The following is a 27,873-nucleotide window of genomic DNA, read 5'->3' on the forward strand; positions in this document are numbered from 1 at the left end:
TTCATATATGTCCCATCTTTTTCTGTGTCTGGTTCTGCTCTGAACTACATTGAGCTTATTTAAAAATATAGTATAGTATCGTATAGTATTGTATAGTATAGTATCGTATAGTATAGTATCATATAGTATAGTATAATGTAGTATTATTATAGATTCTTTACATGATAAGGAAGAATTAGCTGTTTTGTTGTTATATACTCAAAAAGCAGAGAATTAGAATACTGTGCCAAGTGTGGCTATTTTACAGTGCAAATGCATTTCTTGGATGCAATGAAATGACAGCATTCAGTGCTGAAGCAGTTAACAGTATTGGCACTTAGGGCTTTATAATTAGACACTGAAGATAAAAGGGATGTTGCCAAGGCTAGTATTCCTAAAATTAAACCGACCAGCTGTGTTTTAGTTTTAGCACATGTGAACGTGACACAGGTGCATTCTATACTATCTTTCAACCCTTTCTCCACAGACCACTATGTTCTCTATTAGAATCTTGTTCTTTTACTATTATTTTATTTTATTTTTGGAAACAGAATTATTGTTATTATGAAAAAAAGGAGATAGTAGAAAAACAGATGAGAAAAGACAGGAGTACCAGGAAGGCACAGTAAGCTCTGCTCTACAGACAATATGGAGGGAGATGTAATGGAAAGCTCTTTCCTTTCTCTTCTGCTGCTGCTGCTTGAGAAACTAATGTAGTTTGTACATGTTACCTAATTATTCATAAGTGGAAAATACATAAGCAGCTGCTGGAATAGAAGCAGAACCAGAACTCCTTTTTTTTTCCCCCAGCTTAAATAGCTGCAATGTCATTAGCGCAGGCCTTTTGTTTATTCTCGCTCTCTTTCTCTCCCTTTCTGTAGACAAGTAGATTTTCCAGTCCCTCCAGTACACATCTTCAACCTCACTGGAAGGATGGAAGAGATTTCCAGTCTAGAATTTATTAGAACTTTGTGGGAGGAAAAGAATGGGGGTACTAATTACCCCCCCCCCCCCATTTTTTTTTTCCTGTGGGGATTTCTCAACTCCTTTTGTAAGGCTATTGTGCAAATGCTGCATAGTATTAACTATGTTTATTAATTAACTTAAGTGCTATTTAGCTGTTTCCTCTGCTACCTCAGAATCATAGCAGTACTCAGTACTTATTTCTGTTTATCATCCTTGAACACATGTACAAATGTCTTCTGATGTGCCTACAACCTAAACATCTACAGATTTCTGGTTTCTCTGGCATTATGCTAAAATTGAGTCATTCAAATTGTGCTTTGAAATTTAGGAGGCTAAAGTCAGCCCAGCCTCAGCCTTAGCTCAAGCATGTCATCTTAGCAGATGTGAAGGCAGCAGTTACCAGTTGCTTTCCTGTCATTGCTGCTCCTGTAGAGTCAGAAGGAACTGGGTCATGATGCCTCTGCTGGGCTGGGGATCATTCCTGCCCAAGGGAGCAAGGGAGCCATTTTGTTAGGAGCTTCTAGAGAGCTCCTGGGCTGAGGCAGGATGCAGGGGACCTGGCGGAGCTCAGCCAGGTGCTGGGAGGCATAAGGCTCTGGGCCCCGGGGGAAGCCCTGGTGAGGACAGAGGCGGCTGTGAAGACAGCTGCTGTTCAGGAGGACATGGAGCAGTGGAGGAGCAAAGGATACAAGCAGTGTCAGGGTGGGGCCTGCAGGCCTGCCTCATTCTTCTGACCTAGTTATTGGAGATTCTTCTGCTTGAAAAGGCACGTGTTCTTATTTTTATGCTAATTAAATTTCACTTTTTGGAGTTTAAAAAGACCTTTTGGTCTCTTGAGTGGAAGTCACTCTAGTGAGGAACTCTGGGTGAATCCAACCCGTGGTTTGGCTGATAGAGGCTATCAAAAGGGAAAAGTGCTTATATTAAATTAAAGGGACAAAGATCTCTCTCTAAAAGCCATGGTTTATAAATGAAGCAAAAATCCTGACGTCAATGAGGAATGAGGACCTAGAGGAGCTGAAGTTAGAGCAAGCCTGAGCCAAGGCTTTCACTGCCCAGGACATTCGGCAGCAACTCCAGCTGAGCTGGGCCCTGTGGCCTTCATGGCTGAGCTTTCTGGCGCTCACTGCTCTGTGAGGCGAGACAGCTGCGTGTCTGCTTACGTGTTAAAGCCTTCCCTTCTGCTTGGCTTTGACTTAGCACATGTTAAAGTGAGGAAGCTGGAGTTGCTGCTGTAGTTTGACCTTTCTGGCACGTATTACCTTCTTGGGGACATATTCCCTACTTCTCTTATTTCCACTGATAGGGGACCACTTCTACACTACTACTTTTTGTGTACGTGGCCCTTTAGATTGAGTAAGACTATTTTAAAATCAAATAGCTGTAGAAAAGAATGCTACTAAGTAGGCAAATTTTCTGAAATTCTTATTATTAATCCTTATTTAACTGTAATCTTCTGTTTGAGTCAACAGATGTAAAATACTCCATTCTTCCCAGTTTGGTGAAGAACCATCTCTAGCATGTGTATATTAGCACATGTGTCACCCACCATGATCCTGCTAGTCATTCCCACTGTCTGTGGAATGTGGAACAAGATGACATGATGCAGAAAGCTGGTGAAAGACGCATTATGCATTGGCAGGTTGTGTCCTGAGCAGACTTTACCCTCCCCATTACGGGAACGAGTCTTTTCTCTAAACTCCGTGATACCACAACTGAGGAAAATGTTCTGGTCATTAAGTGGTCTAACTGGCTAAGCATGCCTTTGTTCTGAATTATCTTTTTTTTTTTTTTTTTTTTTTTTTTTTTTTTTTTTGAGGAAAGTGATGGAATCCAGAGCAGTCTTTCAAGTACACCACCATAGTCAGGGCAGATGATGGTTAACAGTACCATCTTTTTCAGTGAGTTTGGACAGGCATGGAAGATGAATTTCTAACTAGCTGTAGGTGAACTGAATTTTGGTGCTGATGAAAGCATCCACTGCTTTTGTGTAGTTTGTCTTTGGCTCTTAAAATAGATCACCTGATTTGTGTCTGTTTCTTCGATAACATTATGGGTAAGTTTTCATTTACCTAGACTACAAGCTCTTACAACCGAATCCATGTCTTTATTTTTCTTACATGTACCCCATAGAATTTTCAACAGCAGGAAAAACAAGTTAGAAGTCCCACAGAAATCCAAAACTGTATGGTACTTTTTGTTGTCCTGTTCTAAACCTCTGTAGCACTCTGTGTGCTGAGCCTTTTGTGGAGGTTTTCTGGAAATAATTGTGTAGTTTTTAAGTATTTAAGAGACTTACCTCAAACTTGGGATTTCCACCTCAGAACTAGTCTTCAGCAGGTAAGTGCATTGGTCTGAAAATGGGGCTGCCAAAGAGTTAAAATAGAGTACTATTTTAAAACCAGAGTCTTATATGAATATCAGACTACAAGGTTAAAATTCTTCACAATCCCTCCCCTGCATTTCCTTTCCTAATAATATCATTATCATTATCCAATAATTTGAACACTCACAACTGGTAGAACTTTATTTTTGGTGTGCTTTCGGACAGTTGCAGAATTGTCAAGCATATATTTTCAGACATGATTTTTTTTCCGTTCCTTTTTTTTTTTTTCTTTGGGTCTAGCTTCCCTTTTATTTCTCCTCCACCTCATACAATAACGTGACCAATAATATAGCTCACAGAGCTGGAAAACATTCCAGAGCATTTTGTCATGCTGCTGGTTTTCTCATGGTCTTTTGCTTATAACTCATCTTTGCTTCTTTGCTTACAGCACTACACACAAAAAATAAAAAATGAAAAAAATAAACTTGCTTATTTTCATATGGAGAAATATATGACAGATTATCCAGGGGACCATTACAAGCCATCAGACATAATGTAGGGCATTTTCAAATCTTACAGACTTAAAAACTGGCAACCTGCATAGCATTCTGAAACTGCATGCTGTTCTCTGCCATTTCCAATTTCATTTTCTCAGATGCCTATTTTATTACAGATTGTATTTGGGTTTGGGGATTTGTTATTTAATCAGGAATAAAAGCAAGCTAAACAAGTGTGTTGTAGACTGCAGAAATTAAATTAGAGAGATTTTCAGTTTCCAGAAACTCTTCAGTCCTTCAGTGTGAAATTGATGAAAGTGGTTATTGTAGTTCACTGTGGTGTGTGTTGCCATTTGTGCTGTTGTACTTACTGTCTGGTTAGGAAACCTCAGGAAATCAAGCAAGTAAAGATGTAAAGTAACTGCCTGAACTGAGAACCATTCACTCTGCTGGAAAAAAAAAATCCACTAGTGCATAAATTAATTTCTAATTTATTATTTAATATTTGTCCTGGAATAACATTCATTAAAGTCTTAGTGTTTCATTGAGCTAGACTGTGTACAAAACCACATGAAAATAATGTATGTTTACACAAAAATAATAGTAGTGAAACTGGTCTATTTCATTCATCATTCCAAATTTACCTGTTTTTATAAACACAGTCATGAAGGTGGGACAATGGAAATTTTAAACATAAAAGGGAGGAAAATTTTAGAATGCAGTTTTGTAGACTGCTACTTAAATGTAATTTTTTTTTGGACAATGCATTCTTTTTCCTCATGTACTCAGTCTCTGTACTGCAAGTAGAGTATTTGGTCTTTTTAGTATCAATATTTCCACTCACTGTGAACATCTGTAATATCATGACTAAAAAATCTTAACAAATTTTAAACAAAAGAAGACTCAACAGTAATAATATAATGGAAAAGTTACTTGGATATTTCAAGAAGACGGGAAAAAGACAGTGATAGTCACAACTCATTACTCTTACAATGAGCTTTCTGTAACAGTTTCAGCAGATTAGATGAGGTGACTGGCCATTATAGTGTTTTATAGTATTTTCAATAAATGATTGCCTGTAGCAATGTTTATGAGTAATTACAAGGATATATGAAAAATTGGAAAGGGTTTTATAAAAAAAAAGAAATAGCAAATATACTTTTCGTTGGAATAAACCAGTATAATTCATGAGTTTAAGTGTATTTGTGTCTTTAAATTACAGAATATATGGAAACAGGAAATGCAAGTGTTTCAGAGGAACGCCCACTGGAATGCGCAGAACATCAGTCTTGCATTTTGTCCCCAGAAGTTCCTCCATCTCCAAAGGCTAAAAGTAAATACATGTACTCTGTGAATAAAGAAGCTGTATTAAATTCTCTTTACTATTAAAATTATATTGCTAACACATTTATACAAACATATGAATTGAAAAAGATAAAGAGATAGATATTGAGAAGCTTTTTTCCATTATTAACTACCTATCTTGACTGCATACACTGTAATCTGTGTCATACAGGGAAACGAAGAACTATTCTCAAAAAGGACAAGTCACAGATTGATGACCATGTATTACATTATTTGATCTTAAATCTTTTAAATTTATATAGCATAATGCATTTCATAAGTAGAATAGAAGGTTAATAAATATGCCAAAATACTCTGCGGACATTCAAGTCAGAGAGAGAATTTGTCACCATGAGTACCTTTTCCAGTTGTGTTACATTTGGATGACTCTTTCAAGGACCATTTGGGTACCGCTCTCCCATTCTTCCTGCAGATAAGCCTACTAACATACCTTTCATGTAACCTCACTGTCACTGTACATGTTCTTACTCACCCTTTATACACCACAGTCTCTTGAGAAGGGCATTTCCTGATTGCAATGTAATTGTGCTGTTCCATAAAAACCATCCTATTGTAGAACCAAACCTCATTACTGGCTTCTAAAATCATCCAAAGTTAATGCAATTGACTGTTGGCAAATAACTCTGCCTCTCCTTGTTGTTTTTTTTATTTTTTTTTTCTGCCCCCCCTTTTTTTTTACCCTTTTACCATGAGAGTTTAATTCATGAGAAAACTAAGCTTACTGCTGCAAGCCAGATTATGATCTTCATGGTGACAGTAAACAAATGCTCTAGTTCCAGTCACATTTCCCGTTGGGATACTTAACAGTTATATAATGTATGAAAAGATATATAGTTCCTTTGAGTTTAGTAGAATCATTCATGAAGTCAGCTACCCTATGCAATAGAAATGTCCATCCTGAAATTAAGTAGTAAATAATTCTAATCTATGTTTTACTTCTTAATGAAGTCATGATATCTCATTCCATTTTTCCACTTGCAAGATATAAATACTATAAAATATGCTAGTTTTCTTTTCCTCATCTGTTGTGTAATCTGATTCTAAAGGAAAGAAATTGCACATTATTGTACTTCCCATCCATCCATCTGTCATTTTCTAACAATCTAATTTCAAATAATTTAAATTTAAACCCGATTTGGAAGAGAGATAGATGTATCAATTACCTTCCTGGGACTTTCATGAAAATAGATATTTGGATAGAGGGGAGAGACCTTAACTAGTACCTGTACTGAAAGAAGCTTAGGCAAAATTCATCTTTTATGCATTCTTTCTGGCAGCAGTTAGCCAGTTAGCATACACTTACAGACAGGTCAGTCAGCACACTTGCAGTTCCCATCTCACCACACTCAACTCATTCATGCCCAGTAAGAAATATTGCAAGGCATATGTAGAAGAACACAAAGTTTTTGCACTGAGAGCAAGCTAGGGGACATGAACATGAATCTGTAGGAAACAGTAGTCCTGTGTTTTCCTGGGGGCACTCTAGCATGTTTTAAACATTGTTCTTAACATTCAGGTCTTTTACTTCTGATTTTATGTAATATTAATCTGCAATAATTTCAATTTTCTAAATAGAAAGCTGAATATAAATAGTCCTGATTGCACCTTTGTTTCATTTACAGGTTTTGAGCAAACTTACCATTGACTAAGAGCAACAAGAGTTTTGAATACATAATTTCTGTTACTTAGATATTAAAATTCAGTTAGATATTTTTAATTAACAACTTCTGTTCTTGGCTCTAAAAATGCAGTCATAACTGGCCATAATTGTAATTTATAAAATATTTTAGAATAAATTGTGTTAATGCTTACCTAGCATACCAAACAATGGAAGAAAAAAAAAAAAAGAAAGGCTATGAAGAAAAATGACATATAAAGAGCTGTAGACCAAGCAGAAAGAAGCCTCTTACCTGGGGCTTCTTTAGTTACATCAATGTACATATACTCAGTTTACACATGCTGAGTTTAATATGCTCATTCTGTTTATTCTTCGCTGCATTTTATTCCCAAGGATGGAAAAAAAAAATTATCTCTGTATTTTATTAAATAGAAGGACTGTAGTTTCCAACAGTATGACTCTTGGAAAACACTCAAGAGAAGAGGTTTCTTACTTGCCTCTGGAAAAAACTTTGCTTTCATTTACATGTTTATTGTTATTACTAAAGATAACTGTGTAACACATATGCAATAGATTATCAGGACCTAATGGAGTTGTTTCTAAGACAGAGGCTTTTTACTCCGTGGAGGTCTTCTGCTGCCAGTGGGCTATTTGCTGAAGAGTTAACACTGAATGTGATTCTAATCTTGTATTACTCAATGTAATTCTAATAGTTATCTTTCTAATAGTGGCCCTCAGTGCAGACGTACAAAACACATTGTCCTTCTATTTTGGTAAACTGCTTAACTGAAGCTATGTGATAAATGAAGGAGAAATCATGAAATACAATACAGAATGCACTAAATATGGGTTTCTTATAGTCTGCTGTAGGGAGGTATATTTTAAACTTTTGGTTTTATCCCAGTATACCCTTCCACCATTCCAATAAATTGGGTCCTGGGAAAGTGAGCAAGAATTATTTGTAAAACATTGCAACCTTGATGGGACAGATGTGCATTCTCAGAAACTCAGTTCCAACCTAATTAAGAGCTTATGGAACCTATGTAATGTCTTAACTGATCACAGCAGCAAACATGAATACAATGCAGAGTATGAAACAGTAATTTTATGTGTTTATAGCCACTTTCCTTTTTTGGATTAACCTCACATGTTTGGGTAGTTGCTGTTTTTAGCTACTTTTTAGAGTTAGAAAACAGAGAAGGGGTAAGTACATGTTGTCTGTCATCCTAACTAAAATACAAAGTATAGGGAATATGGAAGTATATAGATTTCTTCCACTGATTCCCATTCTACAAAGAGACACTGTTAGTCTTGAAGGGAGAATTGTGCATGAAGATCACTGTTTAGATGATCAGGCATGGAATGTAAGAAATATTAAGCAAAAATGTAAAAAACATGCATTTCCTTTTTCGGCATAAATGAGCTCTGATATTCTAAGTATTGACTAATGGTATGTCTGTTTTTAAAGGTGAAGCTGTGACGGGAGAATTATCAAAGCTCTTAGATGAAATCAAATTGTGCCAAGAAAAGGAATACTCTTTTGAAGATCTGTCTCATACAATATCTGATCATTATCTGGACAATTTTAGTAAAATATCAGAGGAAGAACTTATGACCAGTGGAAGCCAAACCAAGCTTAATGTAGTAAGTAAGATGGGATACAAAGGCATTATATATATATATATATATATATATACACATTTTTATGGCACATTCAAGAAATAGTACAAGAGTAAGCATAGTACAAGTCTAACAATATAACAGTAAAAAAGAATATAATGTGCTCATTATATATATTATATTCATGTAGAATTTAATGTTCCCCTAATTTTATAAAGTTATTGTCTGCCAGACCTAAGAAAAGCTTTTGATGGCACCACTAATATGACCAAAAGCTCGGGCTAGTTTGTCTTTTGAGCATGGGGAGTGCAAGGAGATGGTGGTTTTTGTTTTGAGAAATCAATTGAAATCCGTGTGCTTAGTACCATACCTGAGACTAAAGGCTTGTAGGATCTAATCAGAAGTGCCCCCCAAAATAAGAAGCTAACCATCTTCAGTTATGATTCCTACACATTTTATTTCCTGGTAGTTAATGGTATTAAAGACTGAGTGTGTAATACTGAAAATTGTTGTGGTTCTGATACTTCAGTGATTTCCAACTGCAGTTAAAAATTTAACTTGATTAATACGATTCCTGTGAATAAAGTCCTATAGGATTCATTTTTTCATTACATGGTAACAAGGCACTTTTTTTTTTTTTTTTCTTTTAATTGAATTCTCTTCCTCAGTAAGTAAAGTAAACGGAATTGCCCAGGAAATAATGCACGGAACAGAGCGAAAATATTACATGCTAAATTTCAATTTTATTTATTTATTTATTTATTTTTTTAAATAAGTTAACAACAATTATGCTCATGTGCAGGGAGAAGCATAGCAAGTTAAGGAATTTTATGTGCTGAAGGATTTGTTACAATATATGTAGACAGAATGAAATTTACAAAGATGGTTAGCTGCCCTAAAGTGCAGTAGCTACTTTTATAAAGCCCTTCTACATTTGAGCAATTAGGTACGTAACCCAAATTGAAGTCAGTCTAAACAAGGTACTGAACCCGTTTAAGCATTTTTATGCATCTTTTTAGTGTCTCTCTGTATTTAGGTGCTAACTGCTATTTAAATCTGCTCAGCTGCTGTTTTGCAGAAAATGTAATCCATATAATTCTGTCTACTTGGAATGAAATTTTTAGTGACCTAAATGAAATAGAATGTGAATAGGAAGTATTCAGTCAGTAAATCTGTAATTTACCTGGAGCCGGTAAATCAGGCAAATACATTTGCTGAGATTTTATCTATTTGTTTATTGAACCAGAGGTGTAAACAAATCTTCAGAAACAGGGACTGGTTAAAGCATATTCTGTCTCTTTCCTACTAGTGAAACAAGCTTTTCTTTCAAAGAAAACTAGAATCAGGGTGATTGTACACACTCCAGAGCATGTTTTCCCCTAGAGTAGACCCAACTACACAGGCTTATATATGGAAAGAACTCTGCTTTGATGTGCGATTTTGCTGTTTGATCTAAAAGATCCATTTCGTTTTTAAAAGTATTTTAAGGTTACTAAGTCTGTTCAGTTGCTGCCTGGCTGCCTAGTAGCCAGAAAGTTTGTTATTCCCAGTTTGACATTCAGTCTTATAGTTTGGGGAAGTGCTGCCTTCCCTTGGTGTACAGACTCCCTGTGTATTGCATGGGTGATATGAAAACCCACAGGCTCTGTAAGGAGCCATCCAGGCATCATCAGGAAAAAGCACTGAAATGAAGAGAAGTGTTTAGCTCTGGTGCAAAGGTTAATGTTGCCAACTATTCTGGGGGCAGAACCAACAAGCAAGGTGGTTGTGAAGGGTGGAATGAAGGGCGATGGCTGAAGAAACCTAAATGAGTATTTATATATAAGAATGTAGATATACAGAGAGAAAGAGACAAGTAGAAACATATATAGACATGGAGAGGCATAAATAGATTCCTGGATATGTATTAAGGAAGAAAAAGATTCTTACAACTTTTTTCTGACTTCAGTTTTCTCCTTGCTGGGAAGCTTCCATAAATAATCTCAGTAGGGTAAATGGGGACTCCTCTGTTTTCTACATCCATTTAGCTCACATTCATTGCTACTGCATGTGCCAAGACCCTTTGGAAGCAGGGGCAGCACAGGAGTGTGGTGACACTGGAGCACAGACTCTTTCTGCCTGTGGGACAAAGTGTTGTCTTTCTTTTTTACCAGCTCCAGCACAGGGGTGAGAACTGCACCAGGTGAACCTCTACAAGCAAGCACTTGCTTCAGGTTCAAATCAGGAGTTTTTCCCCTAACAGGCATTGCTGATTGAATCAAGGCAGTGTCAGCTCTGAGCTGGTGCAGAAGTCAGTTCTCCATTGGTAATGTATCAGGTGATGTTATGTCCTGGACAAATGCTGGGTCCAGAGATTGGTGCAAGCTTTTGAACTTCTGTAATCCAATGATCTGAACAGGTTCCAAAACCTGTCATGTTGTTTTTTGAACCTTGAGAGATTCTCCAAAGGAACTGGCTGCTAGGAGACATCATATCCGTCCCTTTGCATCATGCTATTCTTCAGAGAAATAGGAGGGCAAGGCTGAGGAACTTCTGTTGGTAATAGGAGCTTGTGAGTCAAGACCTGGTCAGTTGGAACAAGGACCATCAGCAGCCACCTCCTGAAGTTAGCTAGCATGGGCATATGAAAGAGAAAGCTTCAGGAAATGAGGGATGTTTGCTAGCTTTTTTTTTTTTTTTTTAACAACTGGTTCTTTTGAAGAGGACCAAATCACCTGTGGCACTGCTCTGGCTTCGTAAAGTTTAGATTGATTCAGAACTGAAGAAAGGTAAGTCTGTCTATCTAGTACGCAGTTTGGACTTCTGTCCTGTTATTTGAAAGAGCAGAACTCGCTGTTTTTGTTTTGCACAAGGATACCGGGGATGTTTACTTTTTAATGCAGTAACTGGACCATAAAAGGCTTCATCTGGAAAGTGGGAAAGTGGGGTTCAGTTCTCTCTATGGAATAAAGATGGGTTTGACATCACATTTACAGTCTCCCAAATAAAAGGTCTGAGTTGATCCCCTCCAGGATTCTTTGTCCATGACAGCCACTGGAAAAATACCAGTGCAATCCTGACAGCATGACTTAGGACTGCATATTCACTAGTAATTCTGTTCTGTCTCTGGCCTCAGATGTCTTGCATTGTTTGTTAATCAATGATAAAGCATCTATAGAATACTACATTTTCTTTTGAAGAAGTTGTGTGTTAGAACTCTCTTAGGGCAAGGACAGAATTGAATCCAGTCATCCATTTGCCAAGTTGTTGGATGAGTAGTGGTCCAACTACTCAGCATGTTTTTCTGATTGAATTAGTTGACTTCAACCTCCAGTACAAGCTTTTTGTCAAATTTTGCATTGAAAAGACTACATGTTTTACTACAAGTTTTATTATGTTTCTGTTGACCAGGTGTATGACTTGCGACATAAGGCATTAACAAAACCAGAGGTCAACGTGTTTACAGTATCTTAAAGTCAAATAAGAAGTGGAGTTTACACAGCTCTGATGTCAGGTGAAACTGAAAAGGAGGTTCCTAGATAAAAATTTTTGGTTTAGTCACCTTAATTCCAAATTACAAGTCAGCTCTCTGTTGACGTGAGTAAAAATGCCCCCACAGCACAATTCCATTCCAAAAGCTGAAAGGGAAACTGGATAAAATTTGGGGTTCTTGAAGAACAGTTTGTGGACCGTGCTATCTTCCTGAATAAGAACAGAGGTTAAAGGTTTTGAATGCTTGTTTGTTAAATAGTACAAAGTCAGATGAGAATAAGTGTTTATTTGAAGAGCACATTATTAAGAATAAACTAAAGAAAGTTAAAGCTACACCAGAACTTTTATAATTTTCAGTGCTTGATTTTGCAACTCTGTCTTTGTTTTTATGTACTTCTGATGTGCTATCATGTAAAATATTCCATATTTTCTTAATCCTTCTTCACTATTCATTAAAGTAAGTGTTGTAAAAGTTATCACAGAGCAACCCCCTGTTCATTGTCTCCACAAATTAAAGGCCAGATTGAACATAATTTTGTGTCTGGAAATGGGGGTCATTATGCTATTTTGGAGTGAGCTCCAAAAAGGCGTTTATATATCTAGGCATCATTTCAGTTCGAATTGAGCATTTCTCTCAAAGGTGCATACACTGGGTGGAGTTGATGTTGGATTCATAGATTTTTACTCCCGTTTCCCTTCTGCCTTATTTTTCATTTTGCTCATTATGACTTGAATATACTGTTTAGCTCCTCTGTGCATGCAAAGACATGGAAAGCCTAGACAGCTGCTGCACAGGTGAGCTGGGAGAGTTTTCTATCTATGTATTTGTTCAATGCTGGCATATTACATAGTACAATTTTACTATGTTTGCAAAGTGCATTACTTTAACTCCAAATAACTGGGATTTGACTGTTCAGCAAATCAGAAAATGAACTGTGCTTCCAGAATATGAGATGGGAAAAGATGTAGGAAAATCCTTGATTGCAACAGTTCAGTTAACTTAGGAATTTCTTTTTAAAAAATTAAACCGTTTTAAGTATGATTGCTAGCAAAATCAGGTTTTCACAATAACCTATAATATTTTCAGTTTTCAAAAAAAAGTATAATTTTAGAAGTATTTATTTTCCAATAGATGGCAGTCTGGCTCAGTAATTTCAAGAACAAAAGCAGCCATCTTATATAAGAGTTTTCCAACTTTTTTCATTGCTATGTTAAAATCATGCATTTTTAACACAGTTGATAGTACAAACTACTTTAAAATGTCTCTAGTTCCTGTAAGAAGAAAAATTTTTGAACATCATGGCATGCATTTAAGCTACAAACTAAAATCTCAGGGCTAAATTTACAGGTATTTTATAACATAGAAGTTACACGTCAAGTGTATATTCAAAAGATCTCTGTGAATTCTAGAGCAGGTAAGAAAATTTAAATGGGTATAACTTGCAAACCAAAGATCCAGAAGAATTAAGTGTCAGGAAAACAAACACAAGATTGTTGCAGTGTATATTGTGAGGAATCTTCCAGAGCTCTTGCAAGTAAAATGCTTTGATTTAGATTCCTCTTCTCCTGGAGTATTAACAAACATCATTATCCATTTTTTGTCATGTTTGGGGTTCCTGTGTATGTACTCCTGTGGGAATGAATTGTTCTAAACATGGTATTAAAAACACAAATATGCTTTTTTATTATGATGTACTTACTCATTGTGTTTCTTAATTTAAAAACAATCAGTAAGTTGAGAGATTTTTTTTTGTGTCCACATAAGAAAAAATTCCTATAGATACCAATGTTATGCTACTTTTTGTTTGTATGTGTTTGCAAAACAAAATATAGAGTATTAAGAACTTCTGCACTCCCCTATGTACACATGTGCATGTATATATATATATGTGCAAGATATACATGTTGGATACAATACATTTCAATCTTTTGTAATTTTGATAATGTAATGAACATTATTAATTGACTCAATCAGGTTTATCTTATTCTGTTCAGAAGGTGATTATGTATTTCTAATCCTCAATTAAGAATGAATATGAGAAGTGTTGTGTTCCTTACACCGTGAGTATAAACAAATATTCTCCATATTTGGAGTTAAGGAACAACAACAACAAAAAAAAGGGCAGAAAAATTTTGAACTAATTTTAAAATAATAAAACTCTGCCAGACACACTAAATAAAAATGAAGCTCCAAATGGAATTATTTTCTTCAGATCAGTCATCTTAATCTTGTGTGGTACATATTTGCTTGCAATGTTTGCTTTTATATTTATGCTATTATGTTGAGAAGCATAATACATAACCTACATTATAGATTTGCAAGTGGAAATGCAGTATCTTCGGATTTGTGACATGAGTTCAGACTAAATAAGATACAATTCCAGAAAATGCTTTTGTTCTTTTAAGATTCTACTTAATTATCTGGAGTATATACTGAGAAACTTGTTATCAGGTGCCCCCATTTTTTTGCTTACAGAATAAAACTGAAGTACTAAAACCATGTAGAATTATAGGGACTGTACTACGGAGGGATTTCTCAGAAGTGGCAGCAGTACATCTGATTAAATTTAATGTGGTTATATAATAGATAATAAAGGCTGGCAGCAGTAATTTAAATTTAAACATGAAAAAAGGTTCTGTATAGTCTCAGGAAAAAGATTTGGATTTCATCACAAGAATATAAATGTCAATTTATCCTTAATTCTGTCATCCAAAAAGGGAAGTTGATACTTATGTACACTCAGACAGAATGAGAAAAATAGTCTTAAAAACTTGTCAGATTAACATTGTTGAAAACCCTGATGGTACACATTCAAGTGAAGATTCACTTTCAGCTCCCATGTCAGAAAATCAAGGTGAGGTTATATAAAGACAATAAAGCTATGATTATGGATTTCTTTTATGTTTAAGAGATTTGAAATGATAGAACTGTGTGTTTTGGAAATAAGTTAGTTTAGAATGAATATATTAAAGTTGAATAAAATTTATGCATGGTCCGTTATTCTTATCTTTTATCTAATACAAAGAAAAATTAATTTAGATAAAAAGCACATGCACAAAAATTTGAAAGTGATTACTTTTTATTTTGCAAAGTAATAATCACTGGAATTTGTTGAAGAATTTTGAGACAATTTAGTAGGATTATTTGAGGATTCAATAATACTGTGTTTTTCTTTAACACAACATTTAAATAAATAATGGGTGTGCTGAAATAGTACAATTGCTGAGATCGATTGATGTCTTGGATCAAAAGTGGCATCTTTGACAATATCACACATTTGCATATAGGCATTATTTGGAGAGTGAGACAAAATTCCACATGATGATGATGGGCAAGCTAGAAGTATGTAGCTGATTGATGAGGATAAATTAAAAACACATTCAAGAACAAATTTGGTTACTTATTTATTAAGGAATATTAAGGAATTTATTATGGAATAGTAAAACAATCTGACCTTATTTTTTGGGACTCCATGGAGAGAAGCAGGTATATTTTAAATTATTTAATATACTAAAAATTACTGATTTTGATAATACATCTTAGCTATAATTATTTTCACATTTTGTCTTTTTGATGTCAAAGAAAAAGTAAAAATAATTTTACCAAGGGTCAGTGTTTGGAATACTTTACTTAATTCCCTTTTTATGATAGTGATAGATAATTTATATATTGCCAAATTATGACATGGAAAGGATATTGTATTGTTGATCCCTAGCTCTTAGTTCTAGTTTGGTTACAAATCTCATTTTACAAGCAAATGCTAAGTCTTGTTTCTGTTGGAAATAAAGATATGAAAGCCATCCCTCACAGGGTATATAAACCTTACATTTTAAGATTCCCTTGTTGCAAAGGTCTACCCACTCTCTGAAGATAAGATTATATAACTTTATAAATTGTTTTTAAAAGCTACCACCCAACTGAAAACCATCTGTTAGTTCCAGTTTCTTATGCACACAGTGGTATTTCCCACTGAGAAGAACTGTTGCTGTAATTAGTTTGATCAGACGTTTATAATCTGACATCCAGTACCAAGCATCCACAGTTTCTGTCGTCAGGTATGGTACCTTGCTATAAGGTACTTTACAAAATGGTTTCTAAATTCTATCTAAATATGAGGTAGTCATTGTAAAGAAGCAGAGGGAAACATATGAACTTCATACAAATGTTTGCCCCTTCTGTTAGTTAGCTTACCTAGCCAAGGGAAGTTCAGACATTTCTTTGTTATTCTTTCCTAGCCTATGTTCTGCAGTTATTAAAAGAACTACAGTAGGTTATTTTCTGTATCTGTAAGTTATGCTATGCTTCAGTACAGCATCATAAAGATTTCTTTGTTGGAGGGATCCTAACTGCAACCGGGTGGAACTCTACATAGAATAATTTGCCTGGTGGCATGCTTCACAGCCAACTAAATTAGCCTGCAGCTCCCTGCTGCTGTGATTTCTGGTAGAAGTATTGCTAGACAATCCTCCAGTGTGCTGCACAGACATACCCTGTGAGACAGTCAGCACTTATTTAAGAATATAAAATCCCGAAACATGACAACAATTTAAACTACATGGAGTAAAGAATAACTAGGGGAAGGTGCTGGCCAAGCCACCAGTTCATCTGATCTGTATTATTAAGTACTACTACTTTTCTGCTATGATGGTTTTCTGAATATTTAGCCAGTCTGCCCAATTACATATGTGTGGCAAATTCCTTGACTCTCAGATACTTGCAGGAAAATAGCTTACAGACATATGAATCTTTCTGAATGTAGTTAGGTGTTTACCTTGCATTGGTGTGTATATGTATCTAATCCTTTTGCTCCAATATGCCACAGTGTTTACCTCAATAACCCCTGTATCAGGATGTTTTGCAGAACGTGTGCGGTATGTATAGGAATTTTCTTTTATTTCCCAAGTATATACTTGCATTTATTCTTCCCTGGTAAAATCTGACAGAGTAGAAAAGAACAAATAGTTTGTGCACACCCTCCATAACTTGCAGTACTTCAGGCTTGTTCTTTCTTAAAGCTTTCATTTTCCTGACTAAGTAATCCTAGCATTTGCAAGTTTATTTTGTATGTAAATCTTGCTGTGCTACCAACCACTTTGCTTGCCCTGCTGTGGACTCTTTCATTCTAGCTAAATCTCTTTTACATAAGGATCTCAGATATGGGGGTAGCATTTTTTTCCATATAAAGTCATTATAATATAAGCTTTTCAGATCAAAGAGCTTGTTTGTTTTCATGGCTACAAAGCTGTATGTAAATTTGGGATGTTTTGCAAATGATTCGTACTACTTTATCTACTCGAGAATCCTGTTGGACAGCTATGTTTATTAAATTAACCACAGCAGATCCTTGCATTTTTTCACAAATACCATTTTAGATCAGAGACTGTCATACACTGTAGTAGTGAGCACATATGTAATTTGAAGACTAATCTCTGTGTCATTATACTCAACTGGGTACCAAAGAAATCTACTAATCTCAGGAAGATTACCCAGGGTCTGTAGACTATCAGAACTGATCTTGAGATCATTTTACCAATATGAAGAATATTTGCTTTAATTAGATATTTTGTGTGTGTGTTATTCAGTGTTTAAGTGAACCTTCTTTTTCATCCCCGTTTGTGCCTTTCCTTTTCACTTTTAAGCTGCCTGTTCCATTGTGGGCATTCTTGCCATGTTTATGCAGCAGAACACTTGGCTCTTCTTTTTCTTCCATACTCTCAGTACCCATTATCCTGTGAGTGTGCAGTACTGAGCAACATGGTGTGCATTTTTAAGTTACAGTTTCCAGCTTAATTTGGGATTTTCTGAGAGAGTTTCAATCACTTCTGAAAAACAATGAGAAGATAATACTATGAGGTTTTCATCTAGAAATGTGATTTTGCAATATTAACTTCAATGACTTTGTGTCATACAAAAATAAATCATCAACCAATACTGATGACTTTTGCTATTACTGCTAGCTATTACTGCTATGACTGGTATCAGTCAACAAAGATATTTCCTTCAAGCCTTGGCTTTCCCTAGAGGCCTGCCAAAAAACTGTCATGGACTCACACTCTCCATTTCCCATGGGTTTCTCCTCTCCTCAGACTTTTCTCCAGTACTTCAGCCAAAATGAAGTTTGCAACTTCTCCCTCAGAAGAGAACAAAAAATTTTTTTCAACATGGTCTTCTTTTTTTTTTTTTTTCCTTTCTTAAAATTCATTTTCTTCCTAATCAATCAGAGTATCACCAGCACAGATGTAGAAACTCCAAAGGTACGATTCAGCTGTATAAACATCAAGTATCTCATGTCGCTGCAGATACACAAGGTGTGTTGCATGAGGCTAAAATGGGCGCTGTCATGCTTTCTGGAGCAGTGATTAAGGTTCAACAGCTACCATGCAGTGTCTAAAATAGCACAGGATGCCTGTTATTGGCAGCTGAATCCTTCAAATCAGTTGCATAAACAGAGACATCTAGTCCTGTTCTGGTCAGCAGCTGAGACATCTTCATGGGTCTCACAGATGTGAAAAAGGGCTTGGAAAGTTGTGATGTTCTAGAATTGAAGTTAGAGGCAGAGTACCCAGTGATGGCACTTGACCTCAGTGTAGAGGCAACTTAATCAAGACCCAGATGTCCACCCAGTAGATGGGCAGTGTTAACAGTAAGGACTCAGAAATATTTGTGAAACTTTAATAATCCATTTGAGCAATAGACTATGTAACTAAGTATGAGACTGACAAAGAATGTGAGGGACCTCTCTAAAATATAGTTACATTTAGCTTTTAGTTTCTAAAAACATGTTTAGTCTCTTTGAAAAAAATAGTTTCGGTAGTTTTTAAAAAGCATGAGTTTGAATATGTAGGAGATTTATTTTTCACAGTCATATGTAGGTGTTTACCATAGGGCAAAGGTAACTGAGTTAATAAGGAAAGAAGGAGAATGAAGTTGCACCAAGGGAGGTTTAAGTTGGATGTTAGGAAAAAATGTTAGTTTTAGGTAGGATGTTAGGAAAAAATTCTTTATTTAAGTTGTGAAGTTTTGGAATAGTCTGCCCAGGGAAGCAGTTAAGTCACGATCCCTGAAGGTCTTCCAAAAACATATAGATGTAGAGCTTAGTGATATGATTTAATGGTGGACTTGGCAGTGCTAGGTTAACGGTTGGACCAGAGGGTCTTAGAGGTCTTTTCCAACCTAAGTGATTCTATCATTCTATGAAAGCTTTCAAATGTACTCTTTTCTATCCCACAAACTTAAAACAAAAAGTAAATAATTTTAGAACTTTTTAGTAATTGATTTTTCTGCATGTTACATTGGCAAGTTTTTCTGTAATATTTCTAGAACTTTCCCTCTGTTAACCAAACCAGTGCAGGTTTGGTTGTGTGTTTTAATATATAGCGACGTGAGAATAAATGAGTGTTCTACTATACAACAGGAGACAAATAGTAGAGAAAAAATGATAAAATTCTTAAATGCCTTTTGTATATACCTGAAATCACCATTGATTTCATGTTTGCTCCATTAGTAGAAGAATAAACTCAATAAGTTTGGAACTGGCAGATGAATAAAGCCTGATGATTACCATCTGATAGGAAATGCATGAGAAGAGTGAAAACCATATGGGTATGTCTCTCATATGTTTTCTGTTGTGAGGGGAACAGCATAGAAGTTTTGTCCTTATGGTCTAAACAGAAGATGGAGTGTACAAATCCGTTAAAGCTACGTGGGTCCCTACAGGATCCATTAAGGGATGGAGATAAATACCAATGTATTGTTTCACTGTATCATATTCTATGATTCTTTTGAAGTTGAATAAGCAGGTACTTTCTTAGCAGTAGCAGTCCCAGTTTCCCTTGTTCCCTTCTTCTTAATAAGAGAGAACAGGATACGAGTAACATGAATGGTCACTATTTTGCCATACTTCAGAGGGCAAAATCCCACGATAAGATAATACAAAAAGAATGTTTTCTTTAAAAAATATTTAGTAGATGAAATTAGAACATTTGGGCAAATGGACAGTTTTGTATTACTTGCTTAATTTCTTTCTTTAATTTTTTTTTCCCATCCTGCTTGCAAAAAACACATTCATTTTCTCCTTGACACATAAAAATAGATTAAGTATGTTTGTCCTTAAATCTTGAAGTAGCTGACCACTCATGACATAGAGTTTCATTACATTCTGTTGATAGATTTTTTCAGTCCCTGTGAATAAGCTCAGCAAATAGAAAAAGAATGACAGAAAAGTACATTGGACCAGATTCTTACACCTCCATAAAGTATGTGATCAGGAGTAATTCAGAGTAGAGGGGCAACTGCATGATTTTTACAGTGCATTAGAAATGTTTGCCCATGGAATTAGTGCAGATCAACAATGTACTATAAATGCGCTCCTTAGTCTTTCTCTAACTTTCCTATATACCAAAATCGTAGTCTGAGTTCAGTGGTGTAACTTTTTGCACTGGGATTAGAAGCAGAAACTAGGGTTACTTGGCCATACACACATCTGTTTTTACATTGCTTTCTCTGCTTTTCCAGAAGGATGTAAGAGTTGAATGATTTATGCCATTTTTGATAACCTATTTTCTTTTCTCTTGTCATCTGTCCTTCCTAAACTTATTATAAGCCTCAGTTTAGTGCCATGAGGGAAAATCTCGGAAGAGGCTCTTCATTTTTATTTGCTTCAGTAGTTATTTGAAATTGATCAGTTTCTATTAATACTACTGTTATTATTTCTGTTGATATTGGTACTTTGCCCAATATCTTTGGAATATGAACTATTAAAGCCCGCAAAGAAGCACCCTCAGCACTGCCAGCCAATCTTAGACACAAATCATATTAAAATGTAATAATGTTTCATTCCCATGCTGAACTTTCTTTTAATTATTAGTAGTTGATTCCTTACAGGTTTTGGAATATTTACTACCCTGCCCTTTTCTCTGTCCAGAATGGTGTTTCCTTTAAGGAATCTCAATAATTTTACCATATTACTGATTTAGTCATAGATACTTCATAAGAAGTAGTATTGCGTAGGAGTTGTAGGTGAAGGCATGTCACACTGGTTTGATTACCTTTTTTTTTTTTATGGTACTTTTAAGACATTGTATGATCACTGTCTGAAGAAAGAATTTAAGTATTAGCTCTTAAGTTATCGAGGAGTATGTCTGGAAAACAAAGTAAGGGTGTACTTTTGTTGGGGTAGGTCTGTCCATACTATGTTGAATATACCACAGCTAAAAAGAACAGTATAGAAGAGTATAGAAGAGAGAGTTTGGGAAGAGCAATGAATGTCCTAAATCTTCTGGTAGTCCTCATTAGTGAGATAACTGCAATGAAATGACTATTTTAATTATATAAGACAGGAAGAAGCAGCAGCTTGCAGTATGTGAGCTTCATGCTGGTAGTTTTTCTTGCCATCCATAGGAAAACCTTTGCCTTCCTAGTGAAGACGATTTTGAATTCTGCTTCCACATATCTTTTGAATTACGAAAGAGTAGGAGTGGGAGACAGGATTTAGCTGGACTCTGTGTAAGTCAGGCTGCACAGAGAATTGTTGACAGTGCTGGTCAACATCGTCGCTGACAAGAGATAGTTGATGTGCTATTCAGCATCTCTTATGGTGTGTGTGTATATATCTGTAATCCTTTTTTTCACCTGTAGGAGAGTCTGAGGCCTTGTACATTTTACTGAGATCAAAAGGTGTATTACTGTTTGACTGATCTTTTCCAGTTAGTCCTTCAACTTCTGTAGCCCACTGACTTGACTGTCAAGTGGCATCATCCGGCTGATTGTTAGTTATTCTTCTGTATTGTTTTTATATTGTATTTAGCATTTAGGTACAATATGAGAAACTGCTGGCAATTTGTTACTAATGGATCTAAAGATAATCTAGTACAAATGTTCTTTAAGGTCTTTTTGATTAGCTGCTCTTAACCAGCATTCATCTTCAGATAGATGACTAACTCAGTGCTGTATATAATTCCTCTTTAGAATGGCTTTGTCTGCTCAGGTATGGTTTTCTCTTATGTCCTTCATTAAACCAACAGCATCTTAATGGAATAATAACTGCATTTTCAGTAACACACTTTTACTGAGAATATGTATGCTAAATAAAAAACTGCACTGGAGGAGTAATAAAGTGGTGACTTCTGCCTACTCAGTTACCACCTGATTTTTCCCCTACTTTAATTTCTGTTCCTTCTGCTCTATTTCATGACAAATAATGTATTTTCTATAAGTTTCATCATTCTGCCACCCACTTACCCACCCTCTCTTTCACAACTTTAAAAAAAGAAAAATACATGGTTTACAGCTGATTTGCTTTGCAATTACATTGCACTGAGTTTTTCAAATGTTATATGATAATATTCAGATAGTATAGGGATGTTGAATACAGAGATGCCTCTGTAGTTATTCTCCAAGCAGTATTTTCTTTACTTTCTGTGACATTTAAAGCAAAAAATGCTGGTCTTTGCTTTGAATTACATTTTTATTCTTTATGAAAAGTAAATATGCATAAGCTTTTATTTCTATTTAATATTTCTGAAAATATTAATGGTCAATTTTGCTTTTCTGCAGGCTCCTGTACCTTTCATTGTCAGTTTTTCTCAACTGATACATGAATTTTTCACAGTGAGTCACATTTTGGAGTGAGTCATGTGCATATAAACACAGTCCTTGATACAGGGAGACACATAAGCCTATCATTAACATGAGAAATCCCATTAACTTAATTGGAACTATTCATGTGCTTAATGCTTAAGACTCAAGAAAAGTTGCCAAATTCATGCATTTTTGCATAGCCTACATTTGTGTATGCCCTTTCTACATACCAACTAAGGTCAAACCTCCTATGCCTGTGGGATGGGAAGGCATCCCTAGAAATGCATTTCTGTTGCATAGAGTGTCATTGCAGACTATATGGCTTGCTGGACTGAATTCCCCCTTGGGGCTTTATCCTTCAAAGCGATAAATTCTTTTTCCATGGCCAAGCAAAGCTCTTGAAGTGCTTTGATATTAGGTAATATCAAATCAGTTATTCTCAGTTAATGCCAAGTATCAATACCAAGTATCAATAGCAATCAATACCAAATACTTGGTATTGATACTTGGTATTAACCGTGCAGGCAAATGCTTAAAAGACAGTTTCAATTTGTTTTACCTAATGTTAGGAGGAAGAAATTTGGAAGGCAATTCAGTCCTGTCCCACAGGACAGGATGGAGGAGATGGAGGATTAGGGTGGAGTACATAAGATGTGAAAGTGCCTGTATGTTCATATGTTAAAGACAACTAGTTTAATCCATAGATTAAACAATACATAGATCAGTTTAATCCATAGATTAAGCAAGTAGCTCAAATGAAAGATTTAGCTTTTAAGCAGTTCTAACTAGTTTAAAAGAAAGATGTTTTAAATTCATTTATGAATCAGGAACATGCATATTGCAGCTTCAAGTAGCTTATGCCTTTTGCAGTTAATTTCCCACTGAAAAACAAATGCAGTTATGCTTCCAAAGACACCAAAAAAAAAAAAAAAGATTCTATAGGCTTTATACACTACTTTATTCTTAAATAATACCTGCTTATTATAGCTAAAATATAATTTCTAAAAGCATTTGGTGATCCATTCTCATTTTTGCAGTTTACCGAATTCTTGAATTTTCTGCCATTTGAAAATCTTAATGTACTTTGAACTGAATGTGGTAATCTTCATATGAATACTACTTCATCTATACGATATTACAACATTCACTTCAGAAGCTTTCACCTGTAGTGAAAAATCAATTAGCCAAGATTGACCTTTTTGTTAGTATATAAACAATGCAGAATAGAGGGGAAGGAACACTTCCCTTGAATGATTAATTTCTTGGATGCTCATCATGATGGGTATCAATAGCACTTTCTTACTGAGCAGCAGTAACTGCATAACAGTAACGTTTATGTACTTTTCAGCAAATATGTAAATTAATCATGTTTGTCCAAAGTTTTTAAATATTTTACTATTGTTATATGTAGTAAATGACTGTGAATCAACTGACCTTCTGGTGACTTCCAGTTACAGTAATTTCTTTCCAGGTTCAGACATGATTGTGCTTGAGTTCAAACCAGTTGACTTCTTCAGACAAAGTTTAATTTTACAGAACTGCAAGCAAAAAAGGCAGTCGTGCTGCTTGGCTGGTGTGCAGTGGTGCAGTGATCAAGATTCTCTCTTCAAGGACTGCTAAAGCTTGTTCTTTCAGAGCACTTGGTCTCATATAACACTGGAAAGGGTCACAGAATATCTCATGCTGATTCCTGATGTAGCTCAGCATCTCTGCAAACTTGCCTCTGTGATTTTGATATAGCCAAGAAATGAAGACCACAAACTTAGCAACTGTCTTTGAAGTTTGAGAAACTTGGGACATGCTCAGCATCTCACAGGGATGGTGGCAGAGGCAGATACAGTACAGTTCTCCATCGTTCAGCTGCCTTAAGTACAAGACCATCCTTCTCCTGGCATCCCATTGCTGAATACAGGAAGTGAAATCAAATTCTAACCACACTCATAGCAAGGCTATGATGAAAGAAATATAAAATAGGAACGTATTTGTGAAAGAATGGCTGCAGATTTGCAGTGCAAGATGGAAGACAAGATAATGAGGATAACAAATAGAAAAACACCAAGCAGGGTGCCTTGGGGAATGTGGGAAAGGTGTGCCCAGGCTACCAAAACATTTCACCATTGTTCTGTCTGCAAGACATAGCGTGTCTTGTAAATGAAGCTTCTCTCTGCTGGGATCCTTACTGAATCCCAGAAGGGTACATTTGGTTAATGCAGGGATCCTGCTGTGGAAAAATAGTTATTGACAGTGTTATATTTCATTCCCAAATGCTGCTTTTTTCCCTTCCACAGCCAGCAAGCTATTCCCTGGTCATGGCCTGGGCATCAGCAAGTGAGCATGGGGAGCCTTCTGGCCACGGGAGCAGTAGCAACAGAGCAGCCTGCTCAACCCAATTTATAATGGACAGTTACAAACAGATTCCCTCTTTATGAGTTCCTCACTCAGTATAACATAAATTTAGACTATCAGAAAAAGAACTGCAGTGTTTTCATCTTCATTTCACAACATTATTACATAACCTTTGGGCCAGATGAAGGAGAGGCAGAAGCATGCCTCTGTCTCACAGTGGTTAGGATCATAGGAAATATTTGCATGGTCCTATGCTGTCAAGTCACTTCTTCCAAAGAAAACTGCCATTGAATTAATTGTTCCAGACTAAGTGGTAGCATTTAGATTACCAAATGTCTGGTTGCTTTCTGCCTTCTATAAGCAGAAAGAGATTGCCTTCCAGAAGAAGAATTGATTTTGTCCTTGCTGCTCCATTTCAAAGAGCATATCTTTCTTACTATGCAATATGCTGCAAAATAAACAAAATGTTAACGTTAGTGTCTATGGTGCAATACCAAATGGTATGTCCTGTTATTTTATCACTAACTGTTTTGCTGATGCTGTTCTGTTCTGGTTGGTACTGGCAGAAAGGGTATTTGCAGTACCACAGCAGCCAGATGATAGTTATGCTGAAACAGAGATACAACAGGTAAAGAAAGCTTTTGATGTTTGGTTTTAGAGACTACAGGAAAGTCTCTTCTCTATCCTGAAACCAGGGGATTTAATCACATTTGCCTACCACTGACTAGTACAAATTTTAAGGTAGAAAGCAGTCCAGTTTTCATTAAAAAATCAAAAAAACGGGGAAGAAAAGGAAGATGAGAGGTTTCATTTGATTTAACTGTATTCATAAAAAAGACTTGTCTAGATAATAAGGTCATATAGTACTCAAGCAATTGTCATCTGTAAAAAGGAATGCCAAAACTTTATGTATGTTTTATACATGGCATAACGCTTTTTAAGCTGTGAACATGGTAGTTTTAAGTAATAGTTAAGACTGGAGGTGCTCTCTTTTTCTTTTTGTGTTGACTTTTAAGGATGGAAAAGACTTTCTCTGATTTAATTAAATATGTATTTTTTATTATTATTATTTTTTCCATCTGTACTCACTATCCTGTCTGTTGCTAAATATTAGCTTGTTCTCAGATCAGGAGGGAGATGTCAGGTTATTGTGATAGCCAAGCTGATGTACACAAACCTACTGGAAGAACAAATAGCTGTTTTACAGAATAAAATATCCTTCAGTGCAAGGTTTCCTACAGGGAAAATTCTGCCATTTATGTAGATGGAGACATAAAGAGGAAGACTTCTATGCCTAAATTTTCAAAGACATTATCTAAATACTCATCAGATACGAGAATTAGAAGTGATGCGTCAGACCCAGTGAAGTCTGAGGAAAACTTGCCTCTAATTGTAGATCTTACTACTCACTTACTGCTATATTCTTATACTTTCTCTTTTACATACACAGAAAATTAATTTATTTTATTATTCTGTTTATTTTATTAGCAGTAGTCTGCTACTGCTTTAAGTAATTTTAATACTTATTTCAATGTTCTAATAACAATATAACTGTCTTTTATTAAATGTTTTATTTTGTATCAGCCTTGTGGTTCCCTATCAATTACTCCTTTTTACATATGATATCTAATATCTTTTAAGATTTTCTATCTGTTTTGTTTGTGGATATGTGATATTTATATTCATGCCTCTTGTAGTTTGCACAGAGTTGGCTTTTTGAAAGCTTAGCATTACAGGTTATGTTGACATCACCATTTCATAATGTCAAATTCAGTTAATTGAGCAACTATGATCTAAGTGGCATTTTCTAACTACTTTTTCTGTTTCTTTTCCAAGTCAGAACAGGTATTATAAAAGGTTTGTAATTGTGTCTGTTTTTCTTCAGGTGACAGAAATCTCTTTCTCTCTATTTATTTCATATTTTTTTTTCTTCGGAGAAGTGGGCATAAATAACCTCAGTTTCACTAAACCTCTCCCCACAGGGCTATTTCAAGGCTTCCCAGCAGCGCACACAAAATTAGATTTTCATGTCCAAAGGATCTCTGAGGAGGCAAAATTAAATTTACAACATAACAGAAAAACGAGGGAGTTCTGAGAAAGGAATGAAGGCTGGGAGAGGATAGTAGAAAACTGGGTGGTCTGGATTGGGGGTTTTATGGGCTTGTGTGACAGTCTGAGGTCCATGGATAGATTATAGATCTTTCTCTATCTCATATGCCTCCCCCAGGTGTCTCCGTCTCCCTAGTGTATGCAAACCCAGTCTGTCGCATTTGGGGGACTTCTGACTCCCCTTTCTGTCATGCAGCCATTAACTCCTTCCCTTCTTTGCAAATGCAGCTGTCCTTCCTTGCAGCAACTCCTACCACGCCCTTTTTGCCTGTTGTTTGGGAAGAATGGGGCTTCTAGCATCAGGGATGTGTGAGAAAGCTGATAGTGGTAACTGTTTCTTGGGCCTTCATATACATTTGTCCTAATACTTCCTTTTTAGTGCTTTACCTGTAGCAGAAATATGGGGAAGAAGAAGACAGAAAACAGTCATTCAGTATACAAAGAGCCATCCCTACTCTTCAGTTCTCTTTAAATTAGCCAGTGTCATGTCATAAACTGGATTGTCTCATGGCATCAGAGTATTAGTCAATGTATTCCAAACGTCTCTAAAGAATTTTGACATCTGCTGCTTTTTTATTATTACTTTTGATGCCCAGGAGATCTGACTACATAATATTTTCCACTTCTCATCCATATTGACGGCATTAATTTCAATTTCTGTGATCTCCGTTCTTTCTCTATATACAGAGCATCAGTATAAATAATACAACTCTCACTCATTCTGCTTGTTTACTTTTTGTTGCTCAATAATATTTTTGCTATAATGATTTTCTACTCTGTTTCTGTAATAGCTAAAAACTCATATGTTCTCCCTTGAATGATTCAAATGTATTGAATTTCATTATTCATCCTCCTTTGATTGTGTTAAGAAATATCTCTGATTTTGTGTCTATTTTTTGCCTTTGGAAAGTGAATTGAGTATAATTTTTTTCTGTGTCCTTTGTCTTTATCCACTTATATTGGCTTTTAAGATGTATGTTACAGGCTTTCCTGTACC

At 35.7% G+C, this 27,873-nt stretch overlaps 1 protein-coding gene across 5 annotated transcripts in view; it reads left to right on the top strand.

Annotated features, from left to right (window-relative positions):
• ANKS1B (ankyrin repeat and sterile alpha motif domain containing 1B) overlaps positions 1-27,873 on the top strand; it is a 441,985-nt gene that overhangs the window by 81,756 nt on the left and 332,356 nt on the right. For all 5 annotated transcript variants that reach the window (XM_080595951.1, XM_080595956.1, XM_080595957.1 and 2 more), the window contains exons 7-8: positions 4,991-5,101; positions 8,220-8,395. In XM_080595951.1, coding sequence (XP_080452077.1) covers positions 4,991-5,101; positions 8,220-8,395 — 287 coding nt within the window. The remainder of the gene's footprint in view (positions 1-4,990; positions 5,102-8,219; positions 8,396-27,873) is intronic.

Source organism: Anser brachyrhynchus (genome assembly GCF_964034855.1).
Source record: "Anser brachyrhynchus genome assembly, chromosome: 1".
NCBI classification, from domain to species: domain Eukaryota; kingdom Metazoa; phylum Chordata; class Aves; order Anseriformes; family Anatidae; genus Anser; species Anser brachyrhynchus.